Source organism: Diabrotica virgifera, chromosome 4 (assembly GCF_917563875.1).
Source record: "Diabrotica virgifera virgifera chromosome 4, PGI_DIABVI_V3a".
Classification (NCBI taxonomy): domain Eukaryota; kingdom Metazoa; phylum Arthropoda; class Insecta; order Coleoptera; family Chrysomelidae; genus Diabrotica; species Diabrotica virgifera.
Window position 1 is genome coordinate 108,064,170 of NC_065446.1, and position 17,899 is coordinate 108,082,068.

At 33.4% G+C, this 17,899-nt stretch overlaps 1 protein-coding gene across 1 annotated transcript in view; it reads left to right on the forward strand.

Annotated features, from left to right (window-relative positions):
* Window positions 1-17,899, forward strand: part of LOC126883100 (medium-chain acyl-CoA ligase ACSF2, mitochondrial-like) — a 131,853-nt gene that overhangs the window by 59,076 nt on the left and 54,878 nt on the right. Inside the window, exons 2-4 of the mRNA XM_050648342.1 lie at window positions 1,879-2,179; window positions 6,127-6,347; window positions 14,817-14,934. Of these exons, the coding sequence (XP_050504299.1) occupies window positions 1,879-2,179; window positions 6,127-6,347; window positions 14,817-14,934 (640 nt within the window). The remainder of the gene's footprint in view (window positions 1-1,878; window positions 2,180-6,126; window positions 6,348-14,816; window positions 14,935-17,899) is intronic.

Consider the following 17,899-nt stretch of genomic DNA (forward strand, 5'->3'; position numbering starts at 1 on the left):
ATAGTGTACCGATTGACCAAAATAAGAGACACATCGATCTTACTATTCAAAAATTATGATGAATACAAATTTCTGTAAAAATTAACAACTCGCCCTGTATATTATTAAACAATGGGAGCAGACACTTTTTAATGGTCATTTGTTATTCCCATAAAGGCCTGCATACGAGGTAGGAGTATGTACAGTTTCTCATGACTCACCCTGTATGAAGGAATCACCAAAAATATTCAAATAGCAACTGGAGTACGACAGGGTGACTCTCTATCAACGTCACTATTTAATGTCGCTGTAGAAGGAACAATATAAGCTACAGAAATAAAAGGTACAATTCATAGACGTCGCAACTTATGGCGTATGCTGACGACATATCATTGATTAGCAGAAACCTAAACAGTTTAAATGAAGAATTTGCGAAGTTATGCAAGGCAGCATCCAAAAGAGTTTTAGCAATAAATCAAAATAAAACAAAATACCTAATATGCTCAAGAAAAAATTCAGTAAATGTGACAAGTTTAAATATGGGCGAATATGAGTTTGAAAAGGTTGGGGTCTGGGGTCTCTGTAAATATCTTGGGGTCTCAGTTAATGGAACTAATGATATAAACATAATCAATGAAAGAATCCAGGCAAGAAACAGAACCTACTGGAAATAAAACAACTTCCTCAAAAATAAGAAGCTTTCACAGAATACTCAACTGAAATTTTACAGAGCAGCAAATAGACCAGTAATTACATAGGGCAATGAAGTAATGTGTCTGACACAGAAAGATGAAGTAATGTGATGACACATTGAGGATACTAGAAAGAAAAATAATTCGGGGGATAGCAGGCCTACCAAACTTAGGTAGTAATAAATTTAGAAGACTGTTGAACCACGAAGTAAGACAACTTTTAAAAGAAAAAAGCATCGTCAGATTTATCAAGGCACAACGACTTAGATGGATGGGGCATATTGAAAGAAGAAATCCAGAAGCAGTTATAAAGAAAATTACCAAATGGAGACCTATATCAGGCAGACCAAGAGGAAGACCCAAAACAAGATGGGAGAACCAGACAATGGAAGGCCCTTAAGAAGATGGGAGTCAGAGAATGGGTAACCATAAGCAAAAACAGGAACGAATAGAGAGAAATTGTAGAAGATGTCAAGTGACACAATCAATTGTAAAACCAAAATGTTAATGTGGATTAGTGAATGAGTGCAGATATCATGATGACGATGATGTTTATATGCAGTAGTAGCAATCAAAGAACTATACTAACAGCCACAGTTAGTATGCAGTGTAAATAGCATAGAGCAATGTATTTCTTACGGGAGAACGGCCGACCACGTTGCCGGTTTGCTCCGAACGGTGCATCAGGACCGGTGATTTCTCAGTCTATCGCCAAACTACCACGCACCTACCGGTGACGACATGAGCGGCATCGCTGCGCGTCGTAAGACCAACACTGCATTTTAACTGTAACTGTGACTTCTACTGTAGTGCAGCTAAGTCCAACTAGTCAGGCACTGACTGGATGGTTGTTTATTAACCACCAATATACAAACTCTCTTTACTTAGTCTTTATCAGCAATTTCTGTCTGAAGAACTAAAAATAGCGAAACACGTGTCATAGGATGGCAGGTAAACAAAGTGTGAATATTACTTTTTCGTATATTATTTACATATTATTTTTATTTACTTTGTTTAATTTATTTAAAGTAGAAAGTCGCAATAATTTCGACTTCACGTGCGTTTTAGAAATGTTATAATAAATATCAGGTGACCCTTGACGTTTATCTACTGCCCTCAAGCTAGTAGGTTGCTTCGATAGAATCTACATATACATATACATATTGTCTGTAAAAATTACAATTAATTGCAGATGTTTCATTTTTAGGATTAGGCACTACCATAAACTAAGTTACGTGCACAACGTAGGAGAAGAACCGCTAAGACCACTGACTCTCGGACGATTACTAGAACGCACAAGTGCCGAGTTTGGTCAAACACCAGCAGTTACAGCGTGCCACCAGGATAAAACAATTACATTCAAAGAATTGCTTCACGAAGCTGACAGACTAGCTGCGGGATTACGACGTCTTGGTTTTAAGAAAGGTGATAAGGTCGGCCTTTGGGCGCCGAATATCGTTGAGTGGTACACGACATTTATGGCGTGTGCCAGAGGAGGATACCTTCTGGTAAGTTACAAGAAAGTATTGTTACACTTCTTCTAGAGATCTTTATTGAACTCAACAGAAATTACAAACTGATAACTGCAAACTTCAAAATCTGAATTACAACTGAACTGTAAAATGTCAAACACATATGTTTATATAGATTTTTGGCGTTCTGGACGTAACAAGACATTTCTGGGTTATTCCATGACTTCCAGAACATTCGCGTACGTGACTACTTCTTCTTTCACTTCGAGGGACTTTTTCTATGTAGGATCAATCTACGGAACTCTCATAACACTACTCCCTCCTTTATAGTTATTCGCCTCGAATAACTGGTCTATCAGGAACTGGTTGAAGCCAACAGGGTGGATCAGTTCCATGATATGGGGCTAATCTCTCGATATGAACTACCTTGGGTTTACTTCTAGCTAAAAACTGGATGCGGTAGACTAGATCATTTATTTTCTTCAAGACGGTGTACGGGTCTTCCCAGTTTCGTTGAAGTTTCGGACAAAGTCCTTTCTTGCGTGTGGGATTGTATAACCATACTGGGTCACCTTTTTCGAAAATTGTCCCAGTAGCATGCATATCGAGCCTGGACTTAGCTATATCACTTTGGAGCTTCAAACTTTTACGAGCTAATTCGTAGACTTTTTCCAATCTTTCTTTTAAGTTTTCAACGTAGGTCAAGGATGAAGGTTCTTCTTCTCAGGGAGGCAATCTTCCGAAAATAAGATCTTGAGGAAGCTTCATTTCTCTTGCGATGATCATCATCGATGGAGAATAACCAGTTGCTTCATGTTCGGAACTTCTGTAGGCTAACAAGAAGAGAGGAATTAGGGTATCCCAATCTTTTTGATAATCAGCAACAAACATTGAAATATATTGACAAACAGTTCTATTGTGTCTTTCGATCATTCCGTCTCATTGTGGATGGAGAGGCGTAGTGCGAGTTTTCTTAATACCCAAGATTTTCATTAATTCTTGCCACAATTCTGATTAAAAATTTCGTCCTTGATCAGAATGCAATTCTAAAAGAACTCCATGTCTTGATACGACGTGTATTATAAATGCTTCGGCTACTGTAGTCGCTTCTTGATTAGGAAGGGGTGCAATTTCAGGCCATTTTGAAAAATAATCCATTTCAACTATTAAGTACTTGTTACCTCTCTCTGTCGTTGGAAGTGGACCGAGAATATCAACACTGCAAGTCGTTTAAAAGGCTCTCCGGAAAGGTATTGTGCCATTTTACCACGACTTCCTGTTCTAGGGCCTTTTCTACCGTTACATAAATCGCATTCCTTACACCAATCTTCTACATCTCGGCGACAATTTATCCAATAAAATCTGTCTTGAACTCTGGCCAGTGTCCTTTTTACTCCAAAATGTCCTCCAGACAGGCTGCTATGAAGTTCTTGCAACACACTTTTAATGTGTGATTTTGGCAGTACCACTTGTTGAACTATACGTACTCTATCGGGACTTTCCCACTTCCGATATAACAGACCATTCAAAAGATATAGAGATTCCCATTGAGCCCAGTACGCCTTTATAGTTCGACTGTATTTAGATATTTCCTGCCAAAGAGGCCTTACCCCATTTTTAAGCCAATCTCGTATAACTCTTAAGTCGTTATCTTTCTTTTGACTCTTTTTAATGTTTTCCAGAGAAGTCTGGTCATTATCTTCTTGCTGTTCAACTGTGGTCATCAGCAGACTAACTTCTTCGGTTACATTCTCTTTTTATGCTAGCTGGCGTTGGCTTTGAACTTGTAATTCATTTGATGAATTTTGGAATTCTCATAATTGTTTATTTAACACATTCTTCTCTTTCATAAGTTTTTGACATTTGTTCTCTAGATTGGGCTGTGTAGTTTTTGCATCATTTTGAATTACCTTACACTCTTCTTGCAATATTGTCACCTGTTCTCTTAATCTTTCTATTTCATTTTTACTAATCGCTAATTGTTCCTTCAAATAACTAACTTCGAATTCCAGTGTATTTTCTTCATTTCTATGGTTAGTTGTAGAAAATCTGTTTTTTAGTGACCATCTACCATCATTTCTAGTGGGACTTTGCGACAGGCTTCTGGATGTCGAACTAGGCGACCTTCTGATCTCATTATTTGATTCATCTTTCATCGCCTGGACTTTATTTCTGCAATTATTTTGCAAATGTCCCGTTCTTCCACAATTAAAACATCTTCTGTTTTGATTTTGAGATTGTTGTTGAATATTTTGCAGTATACTTAACATCTGGGATAAAATTAATTGTTGATTATCTACGGCAGTGACTTGCTCATTTTCTTTAACTGTTATTACTTTTAACTTTGGAAGATATTTGGAAATACTTTTCGCCACTTCGTACTCCTGGGCTGAGATTAGTGCTTTATCTAGGGATTTGTGGTGTTGTAATCGCAGAACTAATTGTATTTCAACATCCTGTAATCCATATATGAATGCCTGTATACCGATTTGTTCCAGAAAATCTTTAGGTGCCTGAGGGTACGCTAAATGCAATAATCTTTTTATATCAGCTTCGAACTCTTGCAGGCTTTGGTTATGTTTTTGATACCTAACTTTCAGTTGACTCTGGAAAACCTGCTTTAGATGCTGCTGCCCATATCTTGTCTCTAAAGCTTGTACGAGCGACATATAACTAACTGCATCCTGAGGAAGAAATTGTAAAACAGTTGCAGCTTGTCCTCTAAGTGACACTATCAAAGAAGCAGCCATTTCTTTCTCGGTCCATCCATTTGCTCTGGCTACAGCTTCAAATTAGAAACGATACGTTTCCCATGCTGTTTGGCCATCGAAAGTAGGTGGTTTTAAAATTTTAGTTGTTCTAATTGCTGGTTCAACTACGTAATTTGATGAAGCGGTCTGTTCTGGTTCGATATTAGTTACTGAAATAATATTAGGCAAAGAAGCTTGGGTATTAACCTTTCTATCTAATTCAACTATTTGTCTTTCTAACTTAAATTTAAAATCGTTTTGCTGTTGTTTTATTTTTTCTAAATCGTCTTGTTGCTGTACTAGTCTATGGTCTAAATAATTTTGTTGTTCGTCTATTTTGTTTGTTAAATTAGTTTTTAATTAGTTTTGTTGTTCTACTAGTTTATTTTCTAAATGGTTTTTTTGTTGATCTATTTTACTGTCTAAGTAGTTTTGTTGTTGTTCTATTTTGTTGTCTAAATAATTTTGTTGTTGTTCTATTTTATTATCTAAAGAGTTTTGTTTTTCTTCTAATATATCTATTTTATTAGTAATTCGACTTACCTCTAACTGAAAATGTTCGTGAATTTGGGACAAACTATTCATAATTTGTACCTCTGCTTGTCTACGCCTCTTCTCCCTCTGTTCCTCTTCTTGTCTACGTATCTCTTCGACTTCTTGCCTACGTTTTTCTTCATTTTCTTTCTCTTCTTGCCTACGTTTTTCCTACACCTCCCTACGCTGCTCCTTTTCCTCTTAAATTTTCAAAAACCATGCTGGTGGTCCGGACGTATCCATTTCTTTTTCTAATTTAGAGGATCTTGTATTTACCATAAACAATTATTCTCAAAATCTTCTTTAATATCTCTTGAATCCCACAGCTGTCACCAATGTTACACTTCTATAGATCTTTATTGAACTCAACAGAAATTACGAACTGATAACTGCAAGCTTCAAAATCTGAATTACAACAGAATGAACTGTAAAATGTTAAACACATATGTTTATACAGATTTCTGCCGTTCTGGACCTCACCAGACATTTCTGGGTTATTCCATGACATCCAGAACATTCTCGTACGTGACTACTTCTTTCACGCCGAGGGACTTTTTCTATGTAGGATCAATCTACGGAACTGTCATAACAGTATTTATGTAAAATGGAAAAAAGATTCTTGGCCTCAGCAATTTACTATAGAGAAAAACTTATACAACACCAATATAAAAACTTCGCTTTAAAAATTTTGTTTTTTAGGTTTCAATAAATCCTTATTATCAGAAGAAAGAACTAGAATATGCTATAAATAAAGTAGGTGTAAATGTTTTAATATGTCCTATAAGTTTTGGAAAACAACAATTTTATGATATAATCAATTTGGCTTGTCCAGAATTGCCCAATAGTGATCCAGGAAAATTGAATAGCCCTACTGTCCCTACTTTGAGAAGTGTTGTATTACTGGAGGAAAATAAACTTAGGTAAGTAACTGTTAAATTACGTGATCTTAATTATGCATAATCGTAATTATGCTTATGACCGGTATGAATGAGGCTCTAAATTCATTATAGGGGAGACCGGGGCTAGTTGTCACAGTGGTAAGTTGTCACAATACCGATTTTTACCTTATTTGGGAAGTTAACACGCTGTGTCATCTACATTTGAAAGGTCTTATTCATCACCAATTCCACACAAAATATTTCAGACATCGGCCAGTTATTATTTCTCTTATTTGTGTAAATGTGTTTTGGCGCTTCTCGTGTAAAATTTTTAACATTCAATCATCTCGTTCTGTGAGTGAATTTGTGAAACCAAGGTAAGAACAATATATTTTAAAGGATACTGTCAATCTTGTAGACTACAATATAGGCATATTTTAATATATTTATTCATTTGAATATTTTTTTATTTGACTTTTAGTTACGGAAGCTTATGTGGGGCTAATTGTCACAAATTATACGGGGCAAGATGTCACTGTGACAACTTGACCGGCAGCACTTAAATCTGTTGAAATTATTTTAGAACGTATAGGGCTTTTCATCGATTGTCATTTGTTTCGAGCTTCTGCCATGTGTTGTATAATCTGTGTATAATATTAATATATACGTATTATACGACATATGACAGGAGCTCGGAACAAATGACTGTGAATGAAAAGCCCTATTAAATCAAGTTAGATTGGTGCAGAATACAGGGTAAATCATTTGTGGATTTGTCAAAAGTATAAGTATTTGTGAAAAAGCGATTCAATACCTACAGGATTAAAATGATTGTTAGAGTGTTGCCGTTCTGAGACTATAATCCGTGTTACAAATAACATAATTTAATTATTGCTCAGACTCTGCTTTTGTTAGCGGCTCGGTAAAACTTAATATTTTACAGAAGTATAATGTAATAAACAATTTTTATTGCTTTTGGTACCTAATTACTTTCAGAGGGTTAGAACATACAAGCGAAAGACCCATCGAGTTACTCCACCTCCACCACGTTTTCTTGAGAGCAGCAGAAGCTGTAAGAAATGAGGAATATATAATATCTATTAGGAAAGCTGCACGAGATTTTGGTATACATTATCGGAGTTTAGCATGATTTATCAAAAGAATGCCAAAGACCAATAGAGCTGTCCAAATGAGATACAAAAAATCTCGACTCGTGTTCTGTGAGAGGGAAGAAATCGAATTAGAAAAATATTTGAAAAAAGCTTCTGATGATATATACTTTGGTTTGACACATATTCAAGTAAGAAATTATTCTTACTTCTTAAGCTTATAGTGCTTCTATTGAAAGTTAGATCCAATGTACAGCATGCAAACAATGGACACAAACAGACTTCACCAATGGAAATCAATTTTATGTGTGCCATAATTGTGACTCTGAGGACGATATGTAGTTATTTCTAAGTTTGTGGGTTCTTCTTTGAATAAAAACGTTTTATTTCTTGCTTACTTTTTTTTTATTTAGCTAATGCCTCGACAGCTAATGGCCATTGGCATGGTAGGTACGGTGAATTTTTGCAGTTATATACCTAGTGTCATGTGTAGTGTGTGTGTGTGTGTTGAGTAAGTGTCTTGTTACTTTACAAAGTCGACGTCATTGTCTTTGCAAAGAGATGCTAATTGTATCCGAACGTCTGCGGATTCTTGATTACTTTATTTTTGTAATACTGTGACAATTTGTTCCAGGTACTGTATCATGTCGAAGGTTAAACCAGCTTACCATTTTAACTGCTGGTACCTAGAATTATAAACAAATATGAATGAGTCGCCTACATACCAACTCATCGTTTGGAGAAAGTTTGGTTTAAAAAAATAAAATGTATCTGAGTTACAGAGCCAGAACCAAAAAACTGTGACAACTAGCCCCGGTCTCCCCTACTGATTTATACATCAGTTATTTCTAAACTATCTTCGCCGTCTTCTTGTTCCATGACCGTTACCTATCGTTGGATATCATGTTGGTAATCGTAATCGCTTTGGTAACTTTATTGTACTCTAAATAATAATGTAATCGATTTCCGTACCATTGTCTTAGACTATGCAGAAATGATGTTTTTTTTTACTAGGATCACATTTATCTAGGATCTTTCCCTGAATTATCAGATGTAAAAGTTCAAATTTTTCACAGTGTCTCATAATCTGACCAAAGTATTCCAGCTTGCGTCTCTTTATTATATTGACCAGTTGTGTTGTTTGGTTCATCCGTCTAAGGACCTCTTCATTTTCAATTCTGTCGCCCCAGCTTATTCTTAGTAGTCGTCGGTATCCCAACATCTTAAGGTTTCCAAGCATTCTATTAGGTTTTAATTTCTACGGTTATATCGCATGCCTCATTAATATTACTGCCGAAATACACGAGTTTATCTACTCTACTCTACTTTACTCATCTTGTTGGAGCTGGAGTATACGGATCGAAACCAAGGCTAAAGCGCTGGTTTCCTCGAAAGCGGCACCGACAAACTGTGACCGTAGCACTGCGATGAATTACGTCAGATTACGGTGAAAAATTCAAGGTTCTTCACTGCGGCAATGGAATGTGCAAACTCAGCAAGCGGTGGCTTCCAACGCATCCTTGGAAACCACCGCTATTATTTTGCATGGTACAGTTTTTTATGACGTCATTCATCGCAGTGTTACGGTCGCAGTTAGTCGGCACCGCTTTCGAGGAAACCAGCGCTTAAGCCACCGCTTGCTGAGTGTGCACATTCCATTGCAGCAGTGATGAACCTTGAATTTTTCACCGTAATCTGACGTAATTCATCGCAGTGCTACGGTCGCTGTTTGTCGGTGCCGCTTTCGAGGAAACCCAGGCTTTAAGCCCCAGTGTAACTCTGGTAATCACTCTTCCGAATCTCGTCCCCAATGAGATATTAGAAATCGAGGAATCGTCAGTAGAAGTTGTGGAAAATGTGTTTTTAAATAAGATTAACACAAGATAACCAAACACGTCAACTGCTCAGAAAAATAAGTTTAGGCTGGGTTGCCTTCCAAAGAATGAGGGACCTGTTTAAAACAAATATCGCAATGTATTTAAAAAGGAAAGATTTCAATCAGTGCATTCTACCAGTCCTCACAGTATATCTTTACTTTAACCTTTTTCTTTATTTTTCTATTTTTAAATACATATCTTCCTTTTCCTTCTGAAGGTTTGGTTAGGAATAAAATATACATGTACCTACTCTTAATCACCTACTTGGAAATATGTTATGTTTTTTTTGTTAACATTTATTTCACCTATTTCAATTATCTCTACAATCAAGGCAAAAACGCTACTATCTTCTTATTCTTCAACTCGTTTGCATCCACTCCTGAACAAAGGCCTCATATTGAGTTCTTTACTATTTTCTGTTTGTACTGTTTTGTCCAGTTTCTCCCTCTTTTGCTTTGATGTCGTCTAGCCATCGTTTTGTGGGTTTTATGTGTTTCTTGTGTTTTTCCTCTCCTACGACTGTGCTCGCGTGATCACCAAAAAGTACAATGTTGCTCGTCCACCTGTCGATGTTTTGCCGTGGCACGTGTCCTACCCAGTTCCATTTCATTTGTGCAATTCTTACAAGTACATCTTCCACCTTCATCCTGCTTCGCACGTCCTTATTTCCCTCAGATATACATATACCTTTCCTCGTTCTACATAATAAACATACCTCGTTAGATCGCCCCCTGTGTCGCTCTCAATATCGCACCTCCGCTCAAAGAGTGCCATTAGTCAAAACCAGCTGAAAATGCGAGCATTATCAAAACGAAAAATTTGTTTATTTACAGTAGGAAAAATGAAAGAATACCCATGAACGAACATATAAAACACGCTGTATTTTCCTGTCAACGTGTCATACAAAAAATTGGCCAGCGCAAGTACATGTAATAATTATTATTACATGTACTTGCGCTGGGCAATTTTCTTTGTGACACGGTGACAGGAAAATACAGCGTGTTTTATATGTTCGTTCATGGGTATTCTTTCATTTTCCCGACTGTACGTATTTTAATTCATAATATCGAAAATTTGCTATTATGAAAAGTTGTTCAGAATTAAAAATTATGTTTTAATGTGCAATTATATCATTCTAATTTAAATGTTGTGAATTATAAAGGCGTACTTTACTCTTGATTCATATTTTTTATATATACCTCGTCTAAAATTAATAAAATTTGATACATGATGGTTGCATCATAAATCTTAGACCATGAAGAGCTTTTTATGAAGAATAACTTTTCTTCGTCAAATTAAAAATAAAACAGTTATAAATGACAATGTTGTTGGTATCCATAATTTGAGAAAAATCTTCAAATATTTTTTCCATTAGAAGGATGTAATTGCACATATAAGACCATAATTTTTATTCCAAACAACATTTCATATATTCGGTTCGCTAAACTCAGACACAACTGACTAGTGATTTTAGTCAGTAATTTTGCCAATTCGACAAAAAAAATTATTACTAAATAGTTAATAATTACTAAATAATTAGTAATTTTGCCAATTTCGGCAAAATTGCCAAAAAAAACAAAAAAATTACCTACTAAAATCACCAGCCAGTTGTGTCTGAGTTTAGCGAACCGACTATAATAACAATTTTCATTTCATAACAAATGGAACAGTCTATTTATCATTAAATCATTAGGTAGTCCCATTAAAGGGGAGTATACTCGTATAAACCTTTTTAAAATTAATAAATTATTGCTTTCAAAATATACTCGAATTGTATTTTTGAACATCTTTTTTATTTTATGTAATAATTATATTCATTATCAAAATGTCATTGGTATTATATTAATACTTAATTTAAAATTTAGTTTTACATTCACGAAATGTCAAACTAGGCTTTGCTTAACAAATTCAGATTAAACAAGCTGAAAATGCGAGCATTATCATAACGAAAACTTTGTTTATATACGTATTTAAATTCATAATAGAGAAAATTGCTATTACGAAAAGCTGTTTAGAATTAAAAATTATGTTTTAATCTAATCTGCAAGTATATCATTCTAATTTAAATGTTGTGAACTATAAACATACTTTACTCGAAATTCATATTTTTTACACACCTCGTATAAAATTAATAAATCTTAGACCAAGAAGAGATTTTTATGAAGAATAACTTTTCTTCGTCAAATTAAAAATAAAAGAGTTATAAATGAAAATGATGTTGGTATTCATAATTTGAGAAAATTCGTCAAATATTTTTTTCCATTAGAAGGATGTAATTTCATATATCAGAACATACTTTTTTATTCCAAACCATGTTTTAAATAACAATTTTCCAATATTGTAAAATAAATATATATACATGATAAAGATACTTTTTACTGATGAACTTTACTTGGATCAACAGACCGAGCAAGTCTCGTAAATTCCACGGCTTTGCGCCACGCTTCACGCAACCGTATTTGCGTACTTGTGTTTTGAGTTGTGTGGTCGTGCGCTGGTCGAGTGGAGTTATAATTTACCAAATTTAAATATAATCGTTTCTACTGATTCATTATTAATATACTATAATATGTATTATTGCTTTCAAAATATACTCAAATTGTATTTTTATGTATTTATTACACATATTATTTTATATAATAATTAAATTCACTATAAAATGTCATTTATATTTTATTAATAGCTAAATAATTTAAAATTAAGTTTGACATTCACGAAGTGTCAAACTCAAATGTAAATAATAACATTTGCTTTGCTTAACAAATTCAGATTAAAAAAGTAGCCTATTTCCTAATCAAAGATTTCAGGTGACGTTTAGTGCGTGGTAGGAAATAACCGGATTGTGACGTCACATTTTAGATTTTGAGGTCGATTGTCTCGAAGATGGTTAGAGATATCGAAATGCCGTTTTCATATTTGGATTCAGAAGACAAAACTACATAAGAATCCATCCACACATCTGCTCTAAGTATTGCAGGAGCGGCAACGCAATAACACACAGACTTTTACAAATTTATAAACGAAAAGTTTTCGTTGAAAAAAGTAGCCTACTTACTATAAACGATTTCAGCTGACGCGACGTTTAGTGTGTCGGCGGAAAATAAAAGGATTGTGACGTCACATTTTAGACTTTGAGGTCAATTATCTCGAAGACGGTTAGAGATATCGAAATGCCGTTTTCAGATTTGGATTCAGAAGACAAAACTACATAAGAATCCATTGATAAATCTACTCTAAGTATTGCAGGAGCGACGACGCAATAACACACAGAGTTTGCGAATTTATAAACGAAAAGTTTTCGTTAAAAACAACATATCGAGAAAACGACCTTTAAAATTTGTGCTAGATCTTTACCGGGTTTAATAATTCAAATACCATTAAAATTAGTATCTTAGCGTTGATTGAGATATTGAGGTGTTATTGCACTCAATACCTCAATCAACGATCTTAGTCAGTTACAAAGGTTTTTAAGCTCTACAAGATAGTGTAATAGTTCTGCTAAAAATATTAACAAAAATCTTTTTTGAGTTGTGACACTATACAGATAAAATAACTAAAAATCTACGAAATATTATTTATCAAAAGTGGCTCTTGCAGTACAGAATATTTTATAATATCATTATTATTATCTTGTTAACAGACTTATACCCTTAATGAAGTAACTTTAAATACATGTTACAGCACTAAACACAAAATACTTCAAAAGAAAGATCAAAAAATGATATATGTGTCACTTTTCTTGAGCACATACGCAGATTGTTTTGAATAAAGTAATCACATATACTGTTTTAACTCGACAAACGGCGCTTTATACACATCTTAGATGGGGAAATGCTTTGGACAAGTCGATATGTGACACTGTTTATGTTCGGTGCACCGTTTATTTTGGTTAATCATATAATGACACTAAAGTTTAGTGTCATCTAACGACAAATAATTGAACTATAAACGTAACATTTTTTGAGATAATAGTTTGTAGTTTTGTTAAACTGTTAGTGCGATAAAACAGTTTTTATGTTCTTTTTATGGTTGTTACACTATTTGAGCGGAGGTGCGAGGTGCGATATATTGGCTGATCACTCTGTAAGTGTCACGGTCTCCATTCCATAGATAGGTCATAACTGGTAGAATATAACTCTTGCATATCATTTTCGTTAGATTTATTGGTATCTTTTTGTTTTTGAACACAGCACGAAGTCTTTCTAGTGCTGCCTAAGACAATCAGATTCTTATACATAGTTATATCTGCATTTGCATTCTGTTTGCTTAGTTTGATCATTGGTCCTAGGCTCCTAGGTATAATAATACTATATGAAAATAGTATTATACAGGGTGTCCCGAAAAGATTGGTCATAAATTATACCACAGATTCTGGGGTCAAAAATAGGTTGATTGAACCTCACTTACCTATATACAATAGTGTACACAAAAAAAGTTAAGGCCCTTTGAAGTTACAAAATTAAAATCGATTTTTTTTTCATATATCGAAAACTCTTAGAGATTTTTTATTGAAAATGGACATGTGGCATTCTTATGGCAGCAACATCTTAAATACAAATTTTATGGGGGTTTTGTTCTTTTAAACCCCCCAAACTTTTGTGTACGTTACAATTAAATTATTATTGTGGCACCATTAGTTAAACACAATGTTTTTAAAACTTTTTTGCCTCTCAGTACTTTTTCGATAAGCCTGTGTTTATCGACATATTTTGAATATTTGTCGAATTCACCACATATCTTTATATGGTACGATTAAAGAGACCTGTTAATAATCTGAAAATTTATTTATAATTTACATTTTTAGGTATATTTTGAAAAAGAAGCCACATCTCGATAAAAGGTGACTTGTCAAAAAAAGACTAGGAGGCAAAAAAGTTTTAAAAACACTGTGTTTAACTAATGGTACCACAATAATAGTTTAATTGGAACGTACACAAACAAATGGGGGGGTTTAAAGGAACAAAACCCCCATAAAATTTTTATGTAAATATTCATTAAAAAAGAAGCCGCATCTCGATAAAAACTGGCTTATCGAAAAAATACTAAGAGGCAAAGACGTTTTAAAAACGTTGTGTTTAACTAATGGTACCACAATAATGAATTAATTGGAACGCACACAAAAGTTTGGGGGGATTAAGGGAACAAAACCCCCATACAATTTTTATGGGGTGGACAAATTCACTATAATTTTGTTTTAAGATGCTCCTGCCATATGAATGATGCATGTCCATTCTCAATAAAAGATCTCGAATAGTTTTCGATATATTGAAAAAAATCGATTTTAAGTTTGTAACTTCAAAGGGCTGTAACTTTTTTTATGAGCACATTTGTACTAAGGTAAGTTAGGTTCAATCAAACTATTTTTGATCCCAGAATGTGTGGTATAATTTATGACCAATCTTTTCGGGACACCCTATATAATATATTCTTCAACACTTTCGCTCTCACTTCCATCTAAATGTATGCTATTATATGGGGTAAAATATTTAGAAATTCTAAACAATAGTCCATAAAATATGTTTTAGGGGTACACATACCTACAGCGATATTTTAAATATGGCCAATGCTGAAAATATCTCATTCATTCAAAATAACCAGAAATCGATCAAAATTGATGATCCATGTTACGTTATGTTTACCTCAGTAAGTATAAATGTATGTTGGGGCTTTAGATAAAAGGGTAAAAGGCGTATTTTTTAGGATTGTGATAAAAATATATTGATTAATTGACTAAAGCTCTACCTCTACCGTGGCGTCGTTTGCAATAATTTACAAAGTTGAACACTTTGATAACTATATCAATGCCCAGGGTATGACACTATACCGGGTGGCCACTTATATTTTCCTCCATTTTTAGTCCAGGAACGGAAGCTTTTCACCTCGTAATTTTTACAGAATTGATCGATTTGCTTGAAAATTTGAGAATAAGTAGTGGATAGTCCAAGGATCAAAATATATATAATTCCGAAAGGCGCTTTTACCATGGGGGTGGTTGCCACCCCATCTCGGGGGTGGAAATGTTTTATTATATTTTGACCACAAAAGTTGATGAAAACATTCATTCAGAGCAAAAAATATTCTATACATTTTTTTGATAAAATTAATAGTTTTCGATTTATTCGCTATCGATAGTGTTAGTTTTATATCGAAAAAATCAATGTTTTTCGAATATACTCATTTACAATTCACTCAATTTTTGCCGTAGAAACAATTTTTTTTTTGAGTGAATTTGATGGCCTTGGCCGAGCCAATTAGCCAGACATTTTGTTATTTTAAAAACAAACAAATTTGATTTTTCAATCAGAGGAATTTTTTCTGTATTTCTAACTCTAAATACATAACAAACTAACATTATTATCTACAATTATTATCTAAATAATACTCTGTTTTGGTTGTTCATTTTTTTTGTAAATTTTTATTTTTTTTGTATTTTTTTTTGCATTTTTTTTATATTGTTAATTTGTTGTTTTTTATTAATTTTTTATTGTTATTTTTTATAAATTGTTTTTTTTACTACGCTAAGACGTAAACCCGATTCATCCTCGCGGAGGTTTACATCTTCTTAGTTTTTTTTTTGCATTTTTTATTTTTTTTGTTTTTTTTGCATTTTTTATTTTTTTTTTTTTTTTTCTTTTCCTTTTCTCTTTTTTTTGTTCTTTTCTTTGTTCAATTATAATATACAATAATTACTTAAATCTACAGGATTTAAAACAAAATAACAACAAAACAAACATGTTTGTTTTGTTTTAACAAACATGCCTGCCTTGTTTTAACAAAATTTCTTAAATACAGGGTAAATTTTATTGCTACAATCTATATTTACAATTTTTGATATGTTCGTAAATTGTTTTTAATATATTAATCTCTTCAGAAAAAATCAAATTGTTCAGGTAGACGGGAAGTGGAATTTTTAATATATTAAGATTATCATAAAATTTGTTTATATTTACTGATTGATGTGAACATTCGAGGAGAATATGTAGTAGATTACCTTCTTTTCCACACTCACAGTTAGGTGACTCTGTGAGACCCAGACTGTACATATGAAGGGGGGTAAGAGCATGATTACATCTCAATCTATTTATAACTCTTATGAAATGGCGATTTGATACAGAATGAAACCATCTTTTAATGGGAATTTCAGGTCGCATTTGTTTGTAATTACTACCAGTTCTCGTGTTTCGATAATACCTTTGCCAATTTTCTTTTTGGTGTCGTCTACTAATAATATCAATATCCGAAATGGGTAGTAAGTTCATGGGAAGTTCTTCGCCTATTTCTAGGGCGGATTTGGCTAGCCTGTCTACTATTTCGTTACCCCTAATGCCTGCGTGTCCCTTTATCCATGATATAATGATGTTTTTTCCTAAATTTGCAATTTTATTATAAAGAGTCATAATTTCCAGTTCTATATGATTGAGTTGTTGGTACTTATGTACGTTAGTTAGTCTATCAACGACACTCTTACTGTCTGTAAATATTATGCAGCTATAGGGTTCGTTACTAAATATGTGTCTTAAAGCAAAAAGTATCGCAAAAAACAAATTTTTCAAACCAAGTTCTTGGGAATTAAATAACCTACAATTTTATATTTAAATATTTTTTCGTATCGCTGATGCTAATCTTTTTAATCTGAAGAAAATGGCATTTTTTACCAAACTACAAAAACTCGTTGTTCGCTTTTAACCCCAGTTTTTTTAAAACTAATTCCAAGCCAATCAAACTGCTAGAATCTATTAATAATAGATAACTAAAGAAGAATGAATAAGGCCATTGACTAAAAACATTGCTAACTTACATTATTATGCTTCCACTTGTATTTTCTCCTTTTGTTTTTCAAAAACATATATTGATTTTTGAAACGTAACTTTTTATTTTTTATCTTAGAAAGTTTGGTAAAAAATAATTTTGTAGGTTTTTACACAATCTATAAGCCTATTAATATTAAATCTTTTTAAAATCCTCCGTCGCAAAAAGGGGTAACTTTAAAAGGGTTGGTAAAGGTGGTTTTTGCATGTCATTACAATTTTAATTGTCAATAGCTCACTCAATTTTTTCTGTAGAAAAATTTTTGCAAACCAAGTTCTTAGGAATTAAATAAGCTTTAATTTAATATTTAAACATTTGTTCGAATCTCTAATGCTAATCTTTTTATTCTGTAGAAAAGGCCATTGTTTTCCAAACTACAAAAATTCGCTATTCGCTTTTAACTCTATTTTTTAAACAAATCATTCTAAGCCGGTCAAACTTCTAGAACCTACTAATAATACATAAATAAAGAAGGCCAAATAAGGTCAATGACTAATTTTAATTAGGATGGTGATTAGGTGGTTGCTTCCAATCACTTTTTCGCTGAAAAAAATAGAGACTGACATTCTCTTCATTATAAGTCACTGAGGGCCGGTTGTTCGAAAGCTAATCAACAATGATCATTATCAAATATTTAATTACTGTCGCCAACTGTCAATGTCAAGTTTGTTTGGGTTGCTGAAAACCTAATATGAAATAACTTAATCAATTATGTTAATAATTGTAATGTCAATTGATTAACTAATCTCATAATTTTAATCCATTGTGTTTTCAGCAACCCAATAAAAGTTGACATTGA